General features: G+C 41.9%; 1 protein-coding gene and 1 long non-coding RNA gene across 18 annotated transcripts; one reads left to right on the forward strand and one right to left on the reverse strand.

Annotated features, from left to right (window-relative positions):
* Positions 1-287: 287 nt before the first annotated feature.
* On the reverse strand, positions 288-19,910 carry hlk (hulk). 17 transcript variants are annotated; one of them, XM_070283720.1, is made up of 28 exons: positions 19,743-19,908; positions 19,251-19,663; positions 17,518-17,674; positions 17,297-17,463; positions 16,843-16,878; positions 14,206-14,388; positions 13,917-14,060; positions 13,713-13,846; positions 13,467-13,647; positions 13,081-13,395; positions 12,343-12,657; positions 11,639-12,283; positions 11,393-11,575; positions 11,081-11,218; positions 10,838-11,020; positions 5,427-5,558; positions 4,892-5,215; positions 4,647-4,835; positions 4,450-4,587; positions 3,760-4,008; positions 3,013-3,195; positions 2,823-2,954; positions 1,937-2,093; positions 1,715-1,881; positions 1,499-1,655; positions 1,272-1,438; positions 1,027-1,209; positions 288-962 (listed from the first exon to the last, which is right to left on the reverse strand). In XM_070283720.1, exons 2-28 carry the CDS (start codon positions 19,465-19,467, stop codon positions 775-777), a joined length of 5,364 nt encoding a protein of 1,787 aa, XP_070139821.1. In that variant the 5' UTR covers positions 19,468-19,663; positions 19,743-19,908; the 3' UTR covers positions 288-774. The 17 variants fall into 17 exon arrangements, with proteins under 17 accessions (XP_070139821.1, XP_017024705.1, XP_017024706.1 ...); XM_017169216.3 differs by lacking the exons at positions 3,760-4,008; positions 16,843-16,878 and adding an exon at positions 2,477-2,641 and having other exon boundaries at positions 19,251-19,908; XM_017169217.3 differs by lacking the exon at positions 3,760-4,008 and having other exon boundaries at positions 19,251-19,908.
* Positions 12,894-13,609, forward strand: LOC138927968 (uncharacterized). Its single transcript, XR_011444439.1, has 3 exons — positions 12,894-13,136; positions 13,208-13,409; positions 13,469-13,609. It is a non-coding gene; the product is annotated as an uncharacterized lncRNA (long non-coding RNA).
* Positions 19,911-22,349: the final 2,439 nt, after the last annotated feature.

Consider the following 22,349-nt stretch of genomic DNA (forward strand, 5'->3'; position numbering starts at 1 on the left):
ATTGATCAGGTTTCTTACTGAAGACGACCTCTTTTAATTGTCCTCTCACACTCACGAAGTTAAAAAAAAGATATATATTTAATCTTTTTTGTTCGTTTCTTTTTGCTTTGTTTGAATAAAGACTTCCCTTTGAAGGACTTTCGAGTGAATCTCTATTTGTCAAACCAGGATCTCAGGGCCTACTTCTCGGTCAGAAAACCAATTGTATTCGGAGCCAGTTCAAATATTGTATTTTAAATCATCATCAGCTGCCCTCTTATGCATTCCTTTTATTTATAATAAAACAGTTTTTACTGTAAAAATTATTATTGGCATTTATTTCACAATATTATATGGCAATTAAATTTAACGTTAACGTAATTACTATGACTTGAGTTTGTTCTTTTATTTGATTTTATATGAAGTACCATAAGTATGAAGACAAATGAGTTCTATATTGACGTAAATATGAGCATGAGTACTGACGTAAATATGGAAGTATCCAAAGTATCAAGCTGTTTCAAAAGATATTTCAAAAGCAATGGATCTTGGTTAGCCTGGGACATTTTTATTTCTGGTCCACCAAGCACAGTCGTTTGTATCGGCGTCTAATTTAGACGATTTGATGATAGATTGATGAACATTGATACGCGTATGTGATGATAATCATTTTAGGATTGATTTTCTCGTTTAAGGGCTTCCTCTCTGATCGAAACCCGTCCATGATAGTTGCATAACTATTCAACATGTTTCAGTGCTTCTGTCCAACTTTTACCGTGCTCTGGCCTAGCGCATTCACGACTGCTTGGGGTGCTGGACGGGTGGCGGGGGCGCCGGCTTGAAGCACTGGAGCAGGAAGGCTGTGTAGATGACAAAGGCCACCGCCAGGGCGATCAGGGCATACATGAAGATGTTTAGCTCGGGCTGCCGGAAGCGGTTCTTGCGCAGCCATTCCAGCACCTCATCCTCGGAGAGAAGGTCGCCTTTAAAGGTAACATATGGATGTAATTAAAGCTCTTCGTTTTCATTGCTGGAGTCCTAACTTACCCCTGTATATGCTGGGGAATCGCCGGCGGAAATAGACCATTGCCGGCAGTTTGGTGACTCCCCATTTCTTGGCATAGCGCGAGTCAGCCATTTTTACAAACGTTATATCCAGGTTATCCGTCTCGCTGTCTATGTTCTCGAGCTTTTCCAGAGCCGCTGTGCTGTCCGGTTGGTTGTGCTCATCTGTAAAGTGGGGAGTTGGTTGGGAACTGCAATTTGCTTGGAGTTAAATTCATTGTACTTACAGAAAAACACCGATAAGAACTCGTTCTCTTCAAGAAGCTTGTCCAGCATTTTTCTGTTGACTTCTTCAATTTCGTTTTTGATTTCGAAGACATCTTGTGAGGTCAGCCAGGTTATAACTTTGTCGTGTTGATGCATATCGCCATCATATAGGACAGGCACTTGTTTCCTAGAGTTTGCAACAATTAATCCAAAGTTGTGGCTAAACTAGGGTTTATCAAAAACTAACCTGAAGTAAACCAGGGAAGGTATGTTGACAATTTCGTATTTCTTGGCTGCTTCGATGCTGGCAATCTTAACAAAGTCAATGCCAAACATATCCGCCTCGCCGTCGATCTCCTCCAATTCCTCCAAAATCTCCTCGCACTCAGCACAGTCATCGTCATCTTAAGGAAAGCCTTGTGTTAATATTTTTATTAAAATTAAAAGTTTGCTGAGAACTTACAGAAGAACACAACCAAGAGGGTGGACTCGGCCATTAGACGATCCAGCATGCGCTCGTTGACCTCCTCGATTTCATCGGCCAACTCCCGGTTGTCGTCATCAATGAGCCATTCCAGAACCGACTGCTCATTTTGCAGATCGCCCTCGAAGAGTAAGGGATTTCCATTGCTGAGGGCCAAGTTATTGGGTCATCTATTACTTAATTACTACTCCATATATTTACCGGAAGTAAACCAAGGCCGGGAAGGTCTTAATCGAATAACGTTTGGCCAGCTGAGGATCTTGGATCTTGACCATGTGAATGCCGAACACATCGCACTCATCATCAATCAGCTCCAGACCCTCTAATATCTGGTCGCAGATGTTGCAGTTGATTTTGTCTGGCAAAAGAAAACGACTTGGTTAGTAACTGAATTAAGAAGACTCAGTATTTGAAATTTTGTGGCAAGCTTGAGAGTGGGTTAGCAATTGTGTGAGAGGCAAAGAAAACGACGTAAATAAGGTATTCGCGTCCAAACTAAATTTCCGTGAGTTGTCAAATACCTTAAATCGATCAGTTCCTGAACTCGGTGCCGAAAGAGACATTTTTAAACATTTTAAAATACAATTTAGTTTGGTCGTAATACGGGGAAAGCCTGGTTAAGAGCTGTCAAGAATCGATTCTGGACATGGAACAGAGCTCCTACAAGTGGTTAGACGTGGTTAGGACTCAATCGAACATGCGCCGTCGATGGTGTGCACACGGAATACGGAATACGAATACCTTGTTTTTCGATACGTTTTCTTTTACGTGAAATGTAGCTTTGTACGAATTGACTGGATGAGTGTTTTGTGGATTTGGTGGTAGTCAGGTTGCTTTCTATTAGACTAGAGGGGGAGCAGAAACTGCGACAGAAAGCGGGTTGCTTTCCCTTGCGCTCTGGCGGCACTGAGGATGGTTGTTGGTTCGTTCGGTTTCGGTTTCGGTTCAGGGTTTTCAGTCAGGGACAAGTTTTTGTGGATTGTGTTCGATGGAGTGTTGGGGTCAGGGATACAGATATAATAATTCAGAATGTGTGAGATCATAAGCAGATGCTGCTGGAAGACAGTTGACAGATCAAGCTACTCACAGAAGTACACGGCCAGGTACTGGGTCTCCTCCACCATGGTCTCGAGCATTTGGCGGGTAATAAGCTCGATGCGATCCTCGGTCTTCTGTGTGATCAGCCATTGGAGCACCTCCTCCTCCTCACTGAGTTCGCCTAATCAAAAAATCGATTACTAAGACTAAGAGTGACTGGCAGGGAATCAGCTATATACCCTCAAAAACATTGGGTATTCCTCCCTCGAAGTAGACCAGTGCCGGGTACTCGTGTACGCCATAGCCATCGGCCACGGAAAAGTCTCTGGTCTTCACAAAGGTTATGCCATGCTTATCGCAATCGTCGTCAATGTTCTCCAGCTCCTCCAGGACCTTGGTGCACTGCTCACAGCCGTCCGCATCTGGCAGTCAAAGTGGGATGACACACATTACTCAACACACACACTACACACGGAGCACTGTGATATACAGGGTACTACGGCAAGCACTAAACGTTTATATGTAAGGCACATTAACAGCGAGAGTTGACATTGACGGGGATATGGCAGATTGTGCAGCTAAAGTAGAGTACATAATACATAATCCTGACTCTACCGCATGCTTTGGTCCTTGATTACTGGACGATCAAGCAGTGGAGTCAGTAGAGATGCTGATGGTGCGTGGACACAACAAGAAACATAAAGCACAGAAACGAGCATAGGGGGGACGACTGAAAGAGCAAAGTGAATAGAGAGTCTAGAGAAGGTTTCGGGAATCACAGAAAGACAGAGAAAGACCAGAGAAACAATGAGATAGAGGGGGAGACTGGACTTCACTACGCCGGATCACTAATGGAGGTTTATACATTCACTTTACAAGGCGGATGTGGATGCGAGGTGTTTTTCTGGTGGTGCTAGGTTATGTGGTAAAACATTCTTGGACTCATTCCAGTTGCACGACTTCTACTCGGTAAGATGATGCACTACCATCTTCTTGCTTCCCAGCCGACGCGTCCGGTGGTGCAGCTGCGCCCGCAGTCGCAGACGGTGCATCTGGCGAGGACGCTGGCGACCCATCCGCCCCACCAGCAGCCGCCTCGGAAGGATCGGTCTCACTGCCAAAGGCAGCAGCGGCGCTGGCGGCTCCACCCTCCTGCTGGTGCTGGTCGCGCTCCTTTTTCAGACGCGCCTTGCGCGCCGCTTTGGAATTGCAAATGTCGCACTTTGTCTTGTTCCCTACGTTTTGGGGTACCGTATCGGTTTTGTGTGGTTCGGTTTGATAGTTCAGAGAGCGCAGTCGTAAATAGAAATATAAACAAAGTCTTTTTGGGTTAGATACACAGAGCTTATAAGCCTAAAATAGCTTAAGACCTAAATGGTTAACTACGATTACACAGAGTTCGCTGCAAACTGTTTGCGCAAAAGCGTGATGGTCAAATCCACAAAGTACTTTTTAGACAAATGAGACAGAGGGTTAGGGACTTTCGCGATTGGATGTTTTCTTCCTTAAAGGAAGTACACTAAATGTGCTACAAATATAGAACATCGATCGGTCGGACGTTGTACTTTGTGCGAATTGAGATCACCAAACCGATTGCAGCTCCTAATACCTCTTCGTATGCCTCATAGGTAAAGAGTATTCGCCAGCAGAGACTGCCACCTTTGATGAAAACTTACAGAAATACACGGCGATGGAGCCAGACTCTTCAATTAGCTGAACGAGTCGTTCGCCCTCGAGATCTTCGATAACATCTCCACTTGGGTCCTTTTGCGTGATTAACCAAGTGAGGATCTGTTCTTCTTCGTAAAGATCACCTGGAAGGAGAGGCAAAGGTTTTTCCTGGGAGCAAACCATCTGGCAAGGAACATCCTACCGGCATATATAACTGGCTCCTTGGATGTGGGCTTGAAGAAAACTATGGCTGGCAGGGCAAAGACTCCGTATTCCTTGGCCATTTGCTTGTCGTCGATCTTGACAAAGTCGATGCCCGCCTTGTCAGCCTCATCGTCTATGTGCTCCACTTCGGCCAGGACGCGAGGACACTGCTTGCACTCGTCGCTGTCTGAGGGTTCAGTCAATGGTAAGCCTGGCTTATGTCTAAGATCAAGGGGAACTTACAGAAAATCACCGCCACGTAGTCGGAGTTCTTGCGGATCTTTTCAAACATCTTGCGGTTGACCTGCTCGATGTGATCGGTCATCTCCATGTTGGCAGGACTAGTCAGCCAGTCGAGCACCTCCTCCTCGTCATCGATATCGCCGTCGTAGTTGATGTACTTTCCCTTGCGGAAATAGGTCAGACCCGGGGGGTTCCTGTAGCCGTACTTCTTGGCCATTAGCTTGTCGTGCATTTTCACTATGTGAATGCCATATTCGGCGGCTTCGTCGTCGATCAGTTCGATGTGTCGGAGCACTCGCGGTGAGTCGGGATCGTCTTCCTTGTCTAAAATAAAGCGAGAGTCGAGGCATTAGAGCGGACCAACAAGAAGTTTTCAAGTTTTCTTATGGACTATTGATTGAATTTTGCTTGTGTTGTTGGACGGCAGTTACAGTTTTTAGTGGGCGCCATTAAAGACTACTTAGTTTATGAAATATTTCCTGGATATCGTAATAACCTGTACCTTAAGCACGTCCCGGGCGCCCATTATACTTACAAAACATAACCGCTAAAAAGTCTTTGGTGCCTATAAACTCAAAGAGCTGCTCCCGATCAATTAGCTGTATGCTTTGGTCGGCCTTCTGCTCCAGAATCCAGTTGAAGACGTCCTGATTGCTGGCAATGTTGCCTATATGCGATATAGATGAAATTAGTTTGTTAGATTTGTTTTAACAGAAATAATCCCTTGTTTCGTGTTATCCAATTTATGGCACATACCTGTTGGCTGCAGTTTGTCAATCAATCATCAGCGTATAAATATTGCTTTGTTTTTGCTGCTTCTTTCATACAAATATAAATATTGAAAGTTGGAAATAGGCCAAAACCCACCAGGCCATAATTATTAGCCCATGACTCACCGTAAGCATTTGTTTAAATTTGTTCAAAAACATATGTATAGTGGTCATAATATATCTTCAGGAAATATATATAATATACAGTGTTTTTTTTAATGTTTGAAATTATTTGAAATTGGCTTTTGGCTGACTTTTTTGCTAGAAATAAGAGAACCTGATTGATTTGGATGGTTTTTATTTCATGTTCTTACAATTTTATAGTGAAGTTTGGTTTTACAAAAAAGTGCTTGTGCTTTTGCTTTGATTTGCATTCGATTCTTACAGTTTCGACAATTTTCCATTTGAAAATTGGCTTGATAAAAATACATTCGCTTGTTCTTGACTTAACAGCTGCTGTTCAACAAAAATTGTTTACATAAAATTGGATTTAGTTACAATTGCGTGTAGAGTGGTAGACTATATAGCTTAAGAAAACATAGGCGATAATAGAGATATATAATTCGGTACTGGTTTATACCGATAACAAAAACAACAGCGAGCGGCACGGGTATCGCTCTCAGAAGAAAACAAATGAAACATAATGGCAGGCTACATAGAATGCGAGGCCATTGTTCAGCGAGAAATGGACTTTCGTTTCCATAAATTTTCAACAAAATTAAGTGTGCGCTGCAGCAGCACCTTTGACAACAAGCTTATATTACAAAATATATGTATATTGACTATGGCTGCTCTGTACGAGGTTATTAAGAAAATAGTTGACAGCTCTCGTCTCGAGTGTAAATTGTTTCAAAAAATATTTTTCCGTGTGTGTTCGGTCGTTTGACTTGGTTGCTTTGACTCTTGTTAAAATTAGACTTACGACGTAAATGTATATTGTATATTGTGACAAAAAGAAGTAGTATCAAAAAGGCTGAAGCTGTTGTTATTGACAATAGACAATTTTCGATTGATTGTTAATAACAAAGATTTTCTGGATAAATATACAAGTGAAAGTTCTCAGAAGTTTTTATAGTTTTTTGTTGTTGTTGAAGTAATTGCTTTTAGTTTGAACAAAGTTTGTTGAAATCCGTTGACAAAATGCAACAAATGTGTGTATTTAGTTTAGTTATAGATCTGGGGTCGGCTTCGAGAAGCAGCCTTCCCCCTTTGAAAATAGTTTAAGCGAAAATATCAACGAAATTTTAGTTAGTAAGTTTCTCTATTCCATCGTTCATTATCAAATATCTTGAGTTGCTCGTCGGGACTCTCTGCTTTTCAACGTGGAACAGCGAGCTAAGAAAGGTGTGTGTGTACGTGTGTGTGTGGACAGTGTGTGATCTGATCAGGCACCGAGGATGTATATTGAATATATTCGATATTGTAGTAGCGCCCAGCCCCCGCTCCCCGGCCAAGTATACTCTTCAAGGTTAGTGGGGGAAGGACCTAGACACAGCCATACGGTTGGTTTGGTTTTCTTGGTTGTCTTTTGCAGTCACACAGAGATGTACATTTAGTTATAGAAACCTGTCATTGAAGGTTCTTGTGGTGGCTATACAGGTTTGGGTTGCTTTTGGTAGTTGGTATTTGGTATTCTGATATTCTGATATTTTGATATTTGGTCTATCGGTTGACAACGTGCTACTTAGTATGGCATATCATTCAATCATACAATCACCATTTAACTGTCTGTGCTTTTCCACACATTCAGTTAAATTGTTGCCTTACTCCCACAGAGAGATATCCTGAAAAATGAGGTCATACAAATTTTTTAGTCGATTTTGGAAAAAATTAACGCCTGCAAGACACAAAAAGAGAGAGAAAAGAGAAGAGAAATAAACAAATAAGGTAATGACCAATTTGTGCGTGTGTCTGTACGTGTCTGAGTATGGGCACAACAACAGCAAAAATGAGCAGTTACAGGACAGGTGAGTCTGACTGGAAATGATCTGTGTCTTGGCTTGTTTCTACTACGACTAGCTGAGACTACGGGGTCTAGTCCGATGGTCCGGGGCGACTACGTACCGGTCTTGACATTCAGCTTTCCGGACTTCTTTGACGACTTCTGCTTGGACACCTTCTCCTCCTGGGACTCATCGTCATCGTTGGCCACTGGTTTCTTGCCAGCCTGCGGTTTGTTGCTGCCTCCGGAGCGCTTGTTGGCGTAGGACACCTTGACCAGGGGCTTGTCATCGTCGTCATCCTCATCATCATCATCATCGTCGTCGTTGTCCTTGGCGGCCTTGGAGGGCTTTGAGGCCTTGGCTGCCGGCTTCTTGGTCTGAACTGGCTGCTTGTTGGCCGACTTGCCTGCCGGAGTTGAGGAGGCGGAGCTGGCGAACTGGAAGTTGCCACCGCTGCCCACCGAACGCTTGCCCTGATCGCCTTCGCTGTGTCCGATCCGCTGGGCCGTCATCTTAGGAACTTTCGTTGACTTCTCCAATTTGGTTGGACAGCATTGGAATGGTTTGTAATCGTTGGGCACGTAATTATTGCCGCGCTTAGCTGAATGGCCGTCATGGCCCAATCCAACATAGAAACATTCGTCATCTGTGTGTGAGCAAACAAACAAAAACATTTTGTCAGATTGTTTAGTTTTAAAGAATTTTTTGTATTATTTTTCGGTTTACTATCAACAGAAGGTTCGTTACGATAAGTTATCAAAAAACGTTCAAACAAGAGTGCATCGTTGTAGGCGAGAGAACTAAGAATAAAAGTCGTTAACTGGCTTTCAGTACTTTTCTTCAACAACTCCGACATAGCCACAGAGAGAAGGAAAGAGAGCAGTTAGTACGATTTCCGGTTCAATTTCGATTTCGATTTCGATTTCAATTGTTTTCAGACTCGAAAGATTCTTTGTTCTAAAGTAAAAAGCGTGCTTTATGAATGGAAGATACTTGAATTTGTTTGAGTATAATTTGTAAAACAGATCTATATTAAAACTAATAACTGACAAAATGCTTTTGATGCTGCTGACTGTACAAGTACAAGTTTCGGATTGATTCTAGTTCATACATTAACATATTCAATATCGGAGTTAGGCCCACGGAGCAGTATGTGAAGCCCTCGCGGTTCACTGGATCAAATTTTCGCTTCGTTTCGTATATTGTTTATATGCTTAAATATTTTCTAAGGCACAGCAGGATCGTTATTAATTAATATAATTAAACAAACATACGGATTACTTAAAGATAAAATGTAAATCAAACAAAATAGGTATTAACACATTTTCCATTGTCATTTGTCAGAACAGTTACGTTTTCCAAAATAAAAAAAGGACTCGTATATGTAATTTTGGCCTTGTTCAAATAATTTCAAACATTGTGTCAGCTATGGTTTTAGTTTTTTTTTTTTTTTTTTTTTTTAATTTTTCTCAACTTTTCCCTCAGATGTACCATCGGTTTTAACACTTAGCCACTAAATTGGTTAGCGCTTGGGGATTGGGTTCAAACATTCCTCGGGATCAAAACACAGAAGACATAGGCTGGGGTTATTAATATGTATGTGTATATATATGACTTGAGTTTATCTCTGATTGAGTGTCTTCCGCACATGAGATTTGCTTTAGCACAGAAGCCATAAGCCCGGCACACATGGGCACAATGAAATCAGAAGAAGGCTTGGTGGTTGTTACCTTGATTAAATGCATTTCTATTTGAATTCCTGTTCCCCAAGTCTGTAGATAGACAATAGCATGAACTGTAGTCGAAATAAGGAAAGTGTTTTTGGGGCATTTCATTGAGCAAGGTGGGGCGGGAGTGTGGGATTGGACCAACATGGAACAACTTCAGTTAATGCTGCGAGAGCAACTCACATTCAGGAATTACCTATTTCGTCTATTAGCCGACCCGAGCAAAGGTCAGCAAGGCGATGTATCGTTCGCCCCTTGGCAGTATGCCTATATTTTGGTTTACTTTTAAGATCCATTTCCTCGTCGTCGTCGTCGTCATCGTTATCGTCGTTGTCTTCGTCGTCGTCGTCATCCTTATCGTCGTTTTCATCCCCATTTGTATCTTCGTCATCCTCATCCTCATCATCTTCATTATCATTATCTTTATCCTTTTCATCTTCATCTTCATCATCCTCATCTTTATCCTCATCTCCATCCTCTCCATCCTCTTCATCCTCTTCGTCTTCATCCTCCTCATCTTCATTATCTTCTTCATCCTTCTCATCCCCATTTGCATCTTCGTCGTCGTCTTCATCATTCTCCTCATCTTCATCGTCGTCTTCATTATCTTCTCCATCCTTGTCATTTTCATCTTCATTATCCTCATCTTCATCTTCGTCATCATTATTTGTCTCTTCATCATCTTCATCTTCTTCATCATCTTCATCATCTTTCGCATCTTCATCATCCTCATCCTCATCTTCATCATCATCTTCCTCATCATTTTCATCATCCCCATTTTCCTCATCCTCATCCTCTTCTTCATCATCCCCATTTTCCTCATCCTCATCCTCTTCTTCATCATCCCCATTTTCCTCGTCCTCATTTTCTTCATCTTCCTCCTCATCATCATCATCACCTCCATTCTCGTCTTCATCCTCGTCTTCATCTTCGTCTTCATCCTCGTCTTCTTCATCGTCATCTATTGCTCTACCGCCCTCATCCTCCTCATCCTCATCATCTCCTCCATCCTCCCCCTCTTCGTCATCTTCCTCCTCATCCCCGTCATCGTCAGATACCCGTCTCTTTGCTCGTAGTCTTTCTTTGCGAATCGTATTCTGCAGGCGCTTTAATCTTTCCCTCTTATCCTCATCGCTTTCTTTGGGATATCGCATTTTAACAATCTTTTCATCACTTGCACCGTCATCGTTGCCTATATCGAAAATTTTCATTACGTTCGGTTTTATATATATTGGGCAATATAATCGGGTGTATGATAATTGGATGTATCAATTCGGTGGGATTTCTGGAACCGCTTTTTCGCGGCTCAACTGATTTTGCTTCGAGAGTTTGGCTTATGAGCGTGAGTTAGAAAGCAGAGGAAACATTTTAAACAAAACGGCTTACTCTTTTGATTGATTAACCACTGCAGCACACGGTTTTCATTTTTGAGATTACCTGGGAAAGAGAAAAAACCAATTAAGAGGGGCTCAAAGCACATATATGGTATCCTTGATGATTACTTACCATCATACATGATCGGGACGCCGGTCTCGTAGTAGACCAAAGCTGGGAATGCGAAAATGCCGATCTCATGTGCCAACTTAACGTCATTCGATTTCACAAACTGAATGCCGTGCTTATCGGTGTCGTCATCGATGTTCTCCAGCTCTTCCAAGATGTCCGAGCAGGATTCGCATTCATCGTCGTCTGGGCAAAGAGAAAATGCATTGTTATTAAAGCCCTTCTGTTGGTATCTTGGGTTCTTACAGAAGAACACAGCCAGGTGTTCAACATCGTTTATCAGAACTTGCAGGGTCTTGCGATCGACAGACTCAATGACATCGGCAGTAGACTCGTGCAAGTCAATAACCCACTCAAGAATTTCCTCCTCCTTCATCAGGTCACCTTAAAAAGATTAAGATCAATATATTTGTAAAGCTTTCTAAACACTAAGATCAAAGAAAGATCTCTTCCTATTAGGATACAATTTATTCAAATCAAATTTATTCAAATACGTTTCTAGTATTTGAATTGTAATCACTGTTCGAGATTACCACATCCTTATTCTAGGACACTTACCGGTGTAAATTGTTCTAAACTTATGTCTATAAAATGCAAGTGCCGGCAGACCGGGCAGATCGTATTCCTTATCAATATCATCGTCGGATGTCTTTACAAAGTCAATGTCTTTTTCCTCGCACTCGTCGTCAATGTTCTCCAGCTCGTTCAGGATCTTCTGGGCCTTCTTATCGCCTTCGGCATCTGTAAACGCAGAGGATTTATGGATTAGATCCTCCAAATACATTAACTTATTAATTTTCTTACAGAAGAACACGACAACGTGATCGTTCTCAGCCAAAATTTTATCCAACATCTTCACATTGACCTCCTCGATTTTTCCGGGAATCTCAAGGGTCTCATCGTCCGTGATCCAGGCCAGCACTTCATCCTCATCGTCCAGGTCTCCGGTGAAATGCAGTGGGTCACGGTTACGGAAGAACACCAGGCGTGGATAAGTCTTGACATTGTATTTCTTGGCAACTCCGGTATCCTCAGTGGTAACAAAAATGATGCCAGCCTCGTCCAACTCGTCGTCGATGCTTTCCAAAGCATTCAGAGTGTGGTCGCAGGTCTCGCCAGGCTCGCAGGGACCCGTGAAGAAGACCACCACATATTCGTGCTCGTTGATCAGATTGACCAGGATTTCATCGGTGACCTCCTCAATGGTGGCCGTTTTCTTCTGCACCAGCAGCCACTCGAGGACCTCATCCTCATTCATAAGATCACCCTCGTAGAGAGCCGGGATCTTGTTCTCGAAGTAGATGAGAGCGGGCAAGTGGTCGAGACCGTACTCCTTGGCCTCGGCGGCGTTGTCAATGCGCACGATGACGATGCCCTCCTTCTCCAGCTCATCGTCAATGTTTTCCAGTTCGTTCAGGATGCGCATGTCCTGCTTGTCGTCCTTGTCGTCTGTAGGTGAAAGAGAACATTATTGGCTGCCCGATATATGCGGTATTGAGGTTACTTACAAAATATAACCGCCAAGTGCTCGGTGTTCTCGACCAACTTGTCCTTCATCTCATCGGTGACTTCGGGAATTTCGGAGTAGCGCTTCTGATGCACCAGCCAGCCAAGCAGCTCGTCCTCTTTCATCAGATCACCCTCGTAGATGTGTGGAATGCCACGTTCAAAGAGTACAATCGAGGGTATCTCATCGATGCCCCATTCTTTGGCCTCCTTGTCATCATCGATCTTGACAAAAGCAATATCGTTCTGATCGCACTCATCGTCAATGTTTTCCAATTCTGCGAGGATTTTCTGTGATTTCTTTTGGTCTTTGTCGTCTGCGAAGGTGATTTATGGGAGTTAGTATACAAATTGTGGCTCAAATCGGAAGCTAACGAGAAATAATGAATAAACAAACTGAGGTTTTGCTCAACTTGTAACTTGGAACATACGAAGGACTACTTTTTGAAAGGTCAAGCTATTCTTGGCTTAAAAAAATATATTAAAAAAAAAATATATAAATAGAATGATCTACTAATTCAGGGTTTAGTTCCAGTTAATTAGTTTTTAAAGCGCTTTCGAAAATTATTACTGATAAAGCACACTGAAAAGTCGGCAGATTGTTACATTTACGAAAGCAGACACTCAGACACACCCAGAGATACAACACCAAGTTGGCTTTACAATATCTACAGAGATTGGGAGTCGAGTGCGCAGCGTTCCCGGCACAAAGTCATGGTGTGGGATCTGAAATCACTTACAGAACAGAACAGCTACGTGGGGCATTTTCTCAATGATCAAATCCAACATTTCGTCGGTAATGTCCTCGATTTGATCGGAACTCGTTTGCTCTGTAAGCCATTTCAGGAGCTTCTCCTCATCCTCCAGATTGCCTTCGTAAATAGTTGGAATGCCTTTTTCAAAGTATATCAGTTTAGGAACTTTATTGATGCCATATTCGACGGCCTCCTCGGGATTGTCGATCTTCACGAAAGTAATACCCAACGCGTCGCACTCGTCGTCAATATTCTCGAGCTCTTCGAGGACTTTCTGGGACTTCTTGTCGTTGTTGTCGTCTGGAAAACAGCTTGTGAGCAAAATGGTGGCGACTGCTTAGGCTCTATGGGTATATGTATGGAATATTTACAGAACAGCACTGCAATGACGCGTCCCTCTTTGATCATTGTATCGAGCATTTCGTCAGTGACATCCTCGATCTCATCCCGTTCCAACTGGCCCAACAACCATTTCAGAATCTGTTCCTCGTCCATGAGATCGCCGTCGTACACGTTTGGAATTTCTTTTTCAAAGTAAACAATTGCCGGAATCTGCAGGGCGAATAATATGCGTCAAAAGGCGATTCAATTGTGGTCATTCTGTAGCCGAATCGTACCGAATCGATTCCGTAATCGCCTGCTGCCTTGGCATCGTCAATTTTTACAAACTGAATGCCATGCTTGTCGCAGTCGTCGTCGATTTGCTCTAGCTCCTCCAACACGGTCATCGAATCGTCGTTTCCATGATCATCTGCAGATTGATAGCATTCGGTTATTGTATCACGGCGTACACTCCGCCGACAAATAATCCTTTTACATACAGAAAAGCACAACCAGGTTGTCGATATTGCTGATCAGCGTCGACAGCGTCTTGGAGGTGACGTCCTCAATCACGTCATCCTCATCCCCAGTCGACTTATTCTGCACCAACCACTCCAATACGTCCTCCTCACGCTGGAGTTCACCTAGAGACACAATTCCGATATTAGCTAATTGAATATCGACCTCTGCATGCGATTGATGGATGCTGTTGGTCTGTCTGAGTTTGAGTTTGAATTTGTGGTCTGGCAGTGGTGGTTCTGAGTTAAATGGGGTGTGCAATGGCAGTACCTTCGTATATGATCGGAGTCTGATGACGGTAGTAGACCAGCGCTGGCAGATTGCCCAGATTGTATTCGTCGGCCAAGGCCTCGTCGTGTATTTTCACAAATCCGATGCCAAGCTGATCGGCCTCGTCGTCTATATTCTCCAGCTCCTGCAAGGCCTTCGCGCACTTGCGGCATTGCTGTTTATCTGGCGATCGGTGGATAGATTCAGGCAAACAATATATCATTAGGGACGGCTGACAACAGGGGGAAAACCGCACGGAGGACGGAGGAGCATCATAGTACAGGACAGGGGGTTTGGTGCCACGGATAGGTAGAGCATTCACGGATTACGTTACGTGCGGCTGTAAGTTGCGGGGTTAATACAGGAGTCATCATAGACGGAGGCAAGTGCATGCAAGGGCCATGGAATGCCATACGGCTGCAGTGTTACCCAATCGGTTGGTACCCAGGCGATTCGCTTATTTACACAATTTTTTGTTTACAGCATCCCCAGCTGTCTGCGTGCAACCAACCTGTTGCATTGCGGCAGGCACGCTCTCAGACGAGGCGCCCTGAAAAGTGGTGAAACAGAGATCGGTAGAATATATTCCCAAAAAAAAGCTCTCTCCTTCCTTTCACCCATTCTCCTATCTTATTTTCAATTATTTATCTCTTTCGCTTGCCACACACGTAAATGTGTCTTTCGAAAGCTTCCCTGGCGACGCTGCGTATACGTAATATGTGTTTCTGTTGATTTGTAGGTGAACTTGTAAGTCTTTCGATGGCAAAGTTTTTGGCCGCCTATCACAACACTCTAGCTGAGGGAAGGGGAAGGTGCAGTAAGCCAGTGTTACTCCTCAAAGAAGGAATTATCTTTAAAATTCTGTCTAGAATTTTTGTAATTTTTTCAGCCTCGATTCCCATCTTTCTTTTCTGGCCCCCCGTCGAGTGGGAGTCGCCAAGGCGACAAGGCCAAAGCACACATTCGCTAGCACACATTTGCCTCATAATTTACTGCAGATATATATTTTTTTATATATAGAAAATGTAGAGAATTAAACACGATTATGGTGCTTCGACTCTTCTTCTGACAGCCTGTCCGAATTTTGGCTCTGCGGCAGACATGGGCAAATGTTGCATTTAACTAAAAATAGTGCAAGTCAGTCGGGAAAGTGCATTGCACATATATAATTATATAGTTGTACCGTTATACAGCTGCAGTGGGAAGTGTGTGTGTACCATACACATTATGTAAATTTGCATTGGCCGCGACAACTAAAGAGCTGCCCATAACCAAGCATCGCCGACTAGCACTGGGCGTGGCCGTGCATGTGCCGTGTTGACGAATTGCCATATGCAAAAGCAATTAAAAGTGCTGTCTGTCCTCCCTCAGCCCCCGCAGCTCCCTTCGTTGGCGCTGAATGGACAGAAACTCAATCGAACTCGGATGGACAGAGGCTGAGGCGGAGAACCGGGGGGCGAGAGCGAGACAATGGGCCAAAATTTCTTGTCCTGTCTCACCTACATGCTGTTCGGATCTATGCATAAAAGAGCTTGTATGCCGCCGTCTGCGTCTGATAAAAATACCTATGTGTAGATAATACAGATACTCGGATACTACAGATACTCGGATACGATATTCATCTGTGTTCTCGCTGGCATGTGGATGCCCACTCTATAGTTAGTTGTTTCAGAATTAAGCAAAAATAACAGCAGCAGCGGCCAGAGAGGCAAATAAATTATTTTGTTGGCCGACCAACTGCTTGAGTTTCTATTTTTATCGCCAAAATTGTAGGTGGCTGTGTCGGAAAGAGACGGCAGACAGCAAATAAATAAATAAATAAATCCTCTACACTTTGTTGTTGGCCAAGACATCGGCGTATGTGTTGTCATAGGTATATATGTATGTATGTATATAAAAACGCACTGATTCTGCGATTCGATTTATTTCGGCATTCGATTTATGACTTTCAATATAGGTAAATTCCTTTCATTGTTCCTCCCACTCGTCCAATCATCAGAGTTTTCAAATCTCCTCAGATACCATTTTTCCCATACAAAATTAATATTTCTTGCATTCATTCACTGACCTTAGCTTGGACCTCTTTAAAATCATAATGTTGGGGTCATGACTTCTGGTAATATTGAGGAGGAGATGCCATGGGGACAAAAACATAACCTGGCGCCGAGCCCAGACATTCATCTGCACTGCCTCTGCTGCTGTAATGTTTATTATTATACTTATACGTAATATATGTGTCTGGCTCGGTCGATGTGAATGTGAATGCGAAATGAGAATTGTTGTCTTTCTAACTAAAATTACTAAGAATTACTATGTAAAGATTACATTTCTATACCCTTCCCAGGATAGCAACTTCCAGAATTAAGAAAATCCACCTTTAACTTCTATATTATTGCACTAAAATTCGCCCGATTGGTTCCATTAATTATAGTTATAGGGGTTATGTAGCCAAATATATACACATATATTTCGAGTCTTGGTTTGTGGATTACTGGAATCGGGAGAATTGCATTAAAATGGGGGGATAAAACGATGTGAATAAATTATTTTGTGGGGGAAACAGAGTTTCAAAGTGGGGGAATTAGATGGAGAAGGCAGAACAGAAAAGGTCCCGGTATTCATTCACGGAAAACTTACCCATAACCCTGGGCGGGCATGTTTCATGATCTGGACCTGTAGTCGTTCAATAAAATATACAATTCATTGATAAATGTCGCGTATGTAAATTGGCTTAGAAGGGGGGACAAATACCGCCGGAAGAGAATTGTTTATATAGAGACACATAGAAAGTTAAGTTGGCCGCCATTTCGCTTTGGTTAGTCACAAGTAATATACGTATATATAGAGAGAGATACAGACATACGCATAAGTACTAGATTTACAGAATATACAGTATAGGTAAATATGGTTGTAGTCTATACCTAGTTGTATGATTTTTAGTCACAAGAGAGCTAAACTGTTTGTGTTCGCTAAAAACTGCAACTGCTTTAAAATAGAACATCATCATGTCAAATCACCGCCAATAGACGTGATGGGAGTGGTGAAATTTTTAAGAATTCAGTGTGCTTAAGCCAAGTTCGGGCAGACTTACAGAACAGGACGGCTACAAAGTCGGTATCCTCGATGATCTTCTGCAATATCTTGGCATTGACCTCCTCGATGCGATCGGGCAGATCCATGGCCTCCAGAGAGGTGAGGAAGTCGAGCACTCCCTCCTCGTCCATGAGGTCGCCATCGTAGATGATGGGCTCCTTCTCCCTGAGATTGGGTCGGTTAGGTCTTGTCACAGCGAAATCGAGGGGGACTACCTACCTGAAGTAGGTGAGGGCTGGGAAATTCTTGATGCCATACTGTTTGGCTAGTCGTTTGTCGTTGATCTTCACAAAGTCCACACCGAAGGAGTCGGTGTCATCGTCGATTTTCTCGAGTTCCGCTAGAACCTTATCACAGGTCACACAGCTGCGCGCATCTGAAATCGTAGAAGCATGGGCTTGTGAGTGTTTTGGATACGCGATCAGATCGAATTGAGATACCAACATCAATTGACAGCCAGCAACTGCTGCGGCTGAGTCAAAATTCACATTCAAATCCAAATTCAAACCCCTGGTTCTGCAGAACCGAATGCCCAACAGATTATTCATTAATATAGTAGACGCAGGATGGCTCATCGGCCTGCCCAGAGCGAAATAAGGCTGAATAAATGAATGAAATGACAGCCAAGCCAGAGCAATTCGCTGCTATTAATGCAGCAGCAACTGCCAACAAATATACTACAAATTCTAAATTAATTCATAAAATTCATGCGGCCACTATTAGGGAAATGAATTGCGCCAGACAAAAAGCCAGTGCTCGCCCCGGTCTCCCCAAGCGCCTTCTTGTTAATTATTTTCGGTGGTTAACAGCCAGGAAATCCTAATAAACATTGATCCATAATTTATTTGGCTATCCATTTGAGGTGGATTTCTCTGATTGAAAAGTTATAACAAGCTCGCTGGTCTATTTACAAACTCTAAGTATCCGCCAGATACATGAAACAGATGCAGAAGCTAAATGGTTTGCTAACTGCTGCAGGAAACATCAACAGAATTTAAAAATACAGTTTACTTTTTATATTTTTGGACATATATCTAATTTTTTCAAAGTCTCACCTATTATTTTTCTTTATGTATTTGTCCGAGGCATTGGACTTAAGGCTTTTGGATTAATAATATTTTCATTGTCAATAATTATTTTTGGAATTGCCGCCAATGTTAATGAAATATACATAGTCGCATTGGGGCCTACTTAAAACAACGTATATAGGGGAATATGTTGTCGTTTATATTAACTTCAGCGAAGGCAAAATCGGCTTAAGTTCAAGGTAATTAAAGAAAATATACACATCCATTAGCGATAAGCAATTTGTTTATACGACTTTTTCGATGAATAATTCAGCGGAAGGCACTGGGGAACCATTTTATTTTTGACCCAAAAATAGATCACCACGATCGGCTTATATGTATGTATATGTGCTATGGCACACATACATATATCTGCGAGTGTTTTGAAACAAATTAAAAAGGTCAGTAAATCGGTTGCCAACTGGAAGGGAAGAAGTGCCTGCTACTTTCTGTGCCAAAAGTTTGCGCCAAAAAGCGAGAAACCAAAAGATATATAAAAAGCTGCAGCGGATTCGGAGGCGACGACGACGGTCGGCGGACAAAAGAGCAAAAGAGATTTCTCTACTCATAAACAGAACGCAAAGATTGCGCACCATCGAAAAATATATATCTGAGAGAAATATAAAGAGAGAAAAAAAAAAATATAAAAAAAATTAACCAAATGAAAATCTCGGACGGATTTCGAGCAACGAATTTTTCACATATTTTCATTTGTATGGGAATTTTTAGAATTTTCACTAGCGAAAATTTATATAATATGGCTTCTGATTCTGTTACTATTTCGAGTCGGTTGCCGGGACCGCTCGTTACTTGCTCCACTCAGGCACACACATAGGTGGGGGCACTCGCACATGCACTCAGATTCTATAATTAAGCTGAACTTACACCAGAAAACCGCGACGTAATCCTTGTCGGCCAAGAGCTTCTCCAGCTGCTTGGCATTGACCTCCTCGATGACCGCCTCCGGCTCGAGCGGCGCCGCTGGCTGGGATCCTTTCTTGTTGTTGTTGTTGCTGTTGGCGCTGTTCACATATCCGGGAAAACTCAGTGCCAGCAGAGCACACACGAGCAGCGTCAGAGTCTTAAGGCGAGTGACAGTCATCTTTCGGTGGCACGCACTCGGGAGTCAGTAGGGTTCGCTACCTTCGTTTGGGGTCCTCGCTGCGGTTTAGGCCTTTAACTCGAACATGCGTGCGTGCGTGCGATATTGCGGCTATGGTACTATATAGTTGGTTCGCTCACGTCGTTTGGTTTGGTTTCGTTATTATTAAAATTGATATTCCTTTGAGAGTCGGCCACTATTTTTAGGTGATAATGGTATTTCTTTCTTTCGCAATTTATTTTATGTATAACAACTTTTGGTACACTGATACATACATACGGGGCTCGTATATATACAGGCGATATATATATAGGGTATATATGGGAAAATTATATATGTATTTTTCTTGCTTTCTATTAATTGAACGATTTCCGCGGACTGTACTCTTTGCCTTTCTGATTTTGTTCCACTCCGTGCAGAGGTCCGCTCGCAACTGAAAGTATTTTGGTGGAAATTCGGTGCCATTCAAGAGGCCTTGCCTTGCCCGAGCTTTAGGGATCTTTGCATCTTCGGATCTTCGTTTCGCTTTCGCAGCTTTCACCGCCCCTCGTCCGTCCCCCAGAAAAGCTTTCGGAATGCGGGAGAGAGCGCCGGAAGTCGCGATGCAAGGCAGTGGAAGGAGTGTGGTGAAAGTTTTTCCGGAGATTTTCATTGCAGTTCTCTGTTTATGCCATCGAGCAATAGGATGCTTGCTCAGTGGTCTTGCGAATGGTTTTATAAAAACAAATCCAAACAAAACATTTTCACAGCATAAATACGCTTGAGTAGCGACATTATTATTTCGATTTAAAAATGGCGGTGTAAAAATGCCGGGTTTACACCAATATAATAATTCATTTCCGATTTTTTATGATTTCTAAAAGTTGGTTTTTACTTCTTATAATTCCCTAAGCCATTTAACCGATTATAATTTCCAAAAATATAGAAGTTCGAGTGCTCTTGCACCAAGTTCCTCCAGAAATTATTCTTTTCTTAGCATTTAATATTCACTTTCAATTTTGACAGAATCTTGAGCTACACTATTGCGAAGCTCTATGACATTGCATACATATCTTGTTAAATTCTACTCCTTATATATTTAATTTATAATTATAATGGTTCATCATATATTTATTATTTTAAACAAAAAAGAAAGCTAACTTTGGCCAGCCAAAGTTTGTATACCCTTGCAGGTAACAATTAAAATATATCATAACTAAGCCAAAAATGCATTAATTTCGATTCGAAAAGCAGTTTTGTGTCAGTTTTTATTAGATTAAAAAAACTGCATACCAAATTTAAAATTTTAAGAAATCAAAATTTTTGGCCATTTTTGCTCATTTTAATGATGTAACCCCTTATCAAATTTCGCAAAAATGGCCAAAAAATCGATTTCTTCCGGACATGTCTAGAAAGATTCCCCTGTTGATGCTGATCAAGAATATATATGGTTTATGGGGCCGAAAATGATTCCTTGACTTAGAAAAATATTATTTTGTATTATAAAATCTAATTTTTATACCGTTGCAGGGTATTATAATTTCAGTCAGAAATTTGCAACTCAATTTTTTTCTGCATTTTAAAATTTTTTTCGAATTTTTTAAAATTTTTCTACATTTTTAAAATTTTTGTCTTCGTTTTTAAAATTTTTCTGAATTTTTTAATTTTTTTTTCTGAATTTTTAACATTTTTTTCAGATTTTTTTATTTTTAGAAGAGAATTTTTTGTTGAATTTTTAAATTTTTTTTAAATATTTTAACTGCCAAATTTGAATTTGAATTTAACTGTCAAATTTGAATTTGAATTTAACGTAGATCAGTTTCAGTGTGCCCAGGTGCATTTAAGCAACATTTTAGCCAAAAAATTTACAATATGGTCACATCTGGTTTGAGTCTTCGCTTACTCCAAGATCAATGGTTCGAAACTTGGACTTTTTATAACAGTTTATACCAGTTTACAGTCGCTTGCTGCTGATTTCTGTTCGCCTGGTACCCCAATTTGGGAAACGTGCAATTTGCATGGAAATTTTCGGAAATTTGGATGGGCTGCTGTAGGGATGTTGTTGTAAAAAGGTTGTTGTTGCCATAAGCTGTTGTTGTCGGCAACAAATAGGTATAAATGCATAAAATGAAATATAACAGTTTATACCAATTATTATTTTTGCCCAAATGTTTTTATAACAGTTAATACCAGTTTTCAGTTGCTTGCTGCTGGTTTCTGTTTGCCTGTTACCTCAGTTTGGAAAGCGGCCAATTTGAATGAAAAGTTTTGCTCACTTCCATCAGTGATGCTCACTTCCATCAGTGATGCTCACTTCCATCAGTGATGCTCACTTCCATCAGTGATGCTCACTTCCATCAGTGATGCTCACTTCCATCAGTGATGCTCACTTCCATCAGTGATGCTCATTTCCATCAGTGATGCTCATCTGCATCAGTGATGCTCATCTAGCTATATTGCAATATTGGGAGGCTATAAAATCGGGCTTAATGGCAGTGATGCTCATCTGGCTATATCGCAATATTGGGAGGCTATAAAATCAGACTTTGCATCAGTGATGCTCATGTAGCTATTTTGCAATATTGGGAGGCAATATATCAGGCTTAATGGCAGTGATGCTCATCTAGCTATATTTCTTTATTGGGACAAAATAGATAGGTGAGCATCACTGATGCAAAGTCAGTTTCAGTGTGCCCAGGTGCATTTAAGCAACATTTTAGCCAAAAAATTTACAATATGGTCACATCTGGTTTGAGTCTTCGCTTACTCCAAGATCAATGGTTCGAAGCTTGGACTTTTTATAACAGTTTATACCAGTTTTCAGTTGCTTGCTGCTGGTTTCTGTTCGCCTGTTACCCCAATTTGGGAAACGGGCAATTTGCATGAATATGTTCGGAAATTTG

This window comes from Drosophila kikkawai, chromosome 2R, assembly GCF_030179895.1.
Source record: "Drosophila kikkawai strain 14028-0561.14 chromosome 2R, DkikHiC1v2, whole genome shotgun sequence".
NCBI lineage: Eukaryota > Metazoa > Arthropoda > Insecta > Diptera > Drosophilidae > Drosophila > Drosophila kikkawai.

Coding starts and splice junctions, on each gene's coding strand:
- hlk (XM_070283720.1), bottom strand. CDS start 19,467: ATGACTGTCACTCGCCTTAAGACTCTGACGCTGCTCGTGTGTGCTCTG. Junction 4,009..4,449: donor CTCCATCGCCGTGTATTTCT/GTAAGTTTTCAT, acceptor CCCAAAACGTAG/GGAACAAGACAAAGTGCGAC. Junction 3,196..3,759: donor GGCTGGGAAGCAAGAAGATG/GTAGTGCATCAT, acceptor TTTGACTGCCAG/ATGCGGACGGCTGTGAGCAG.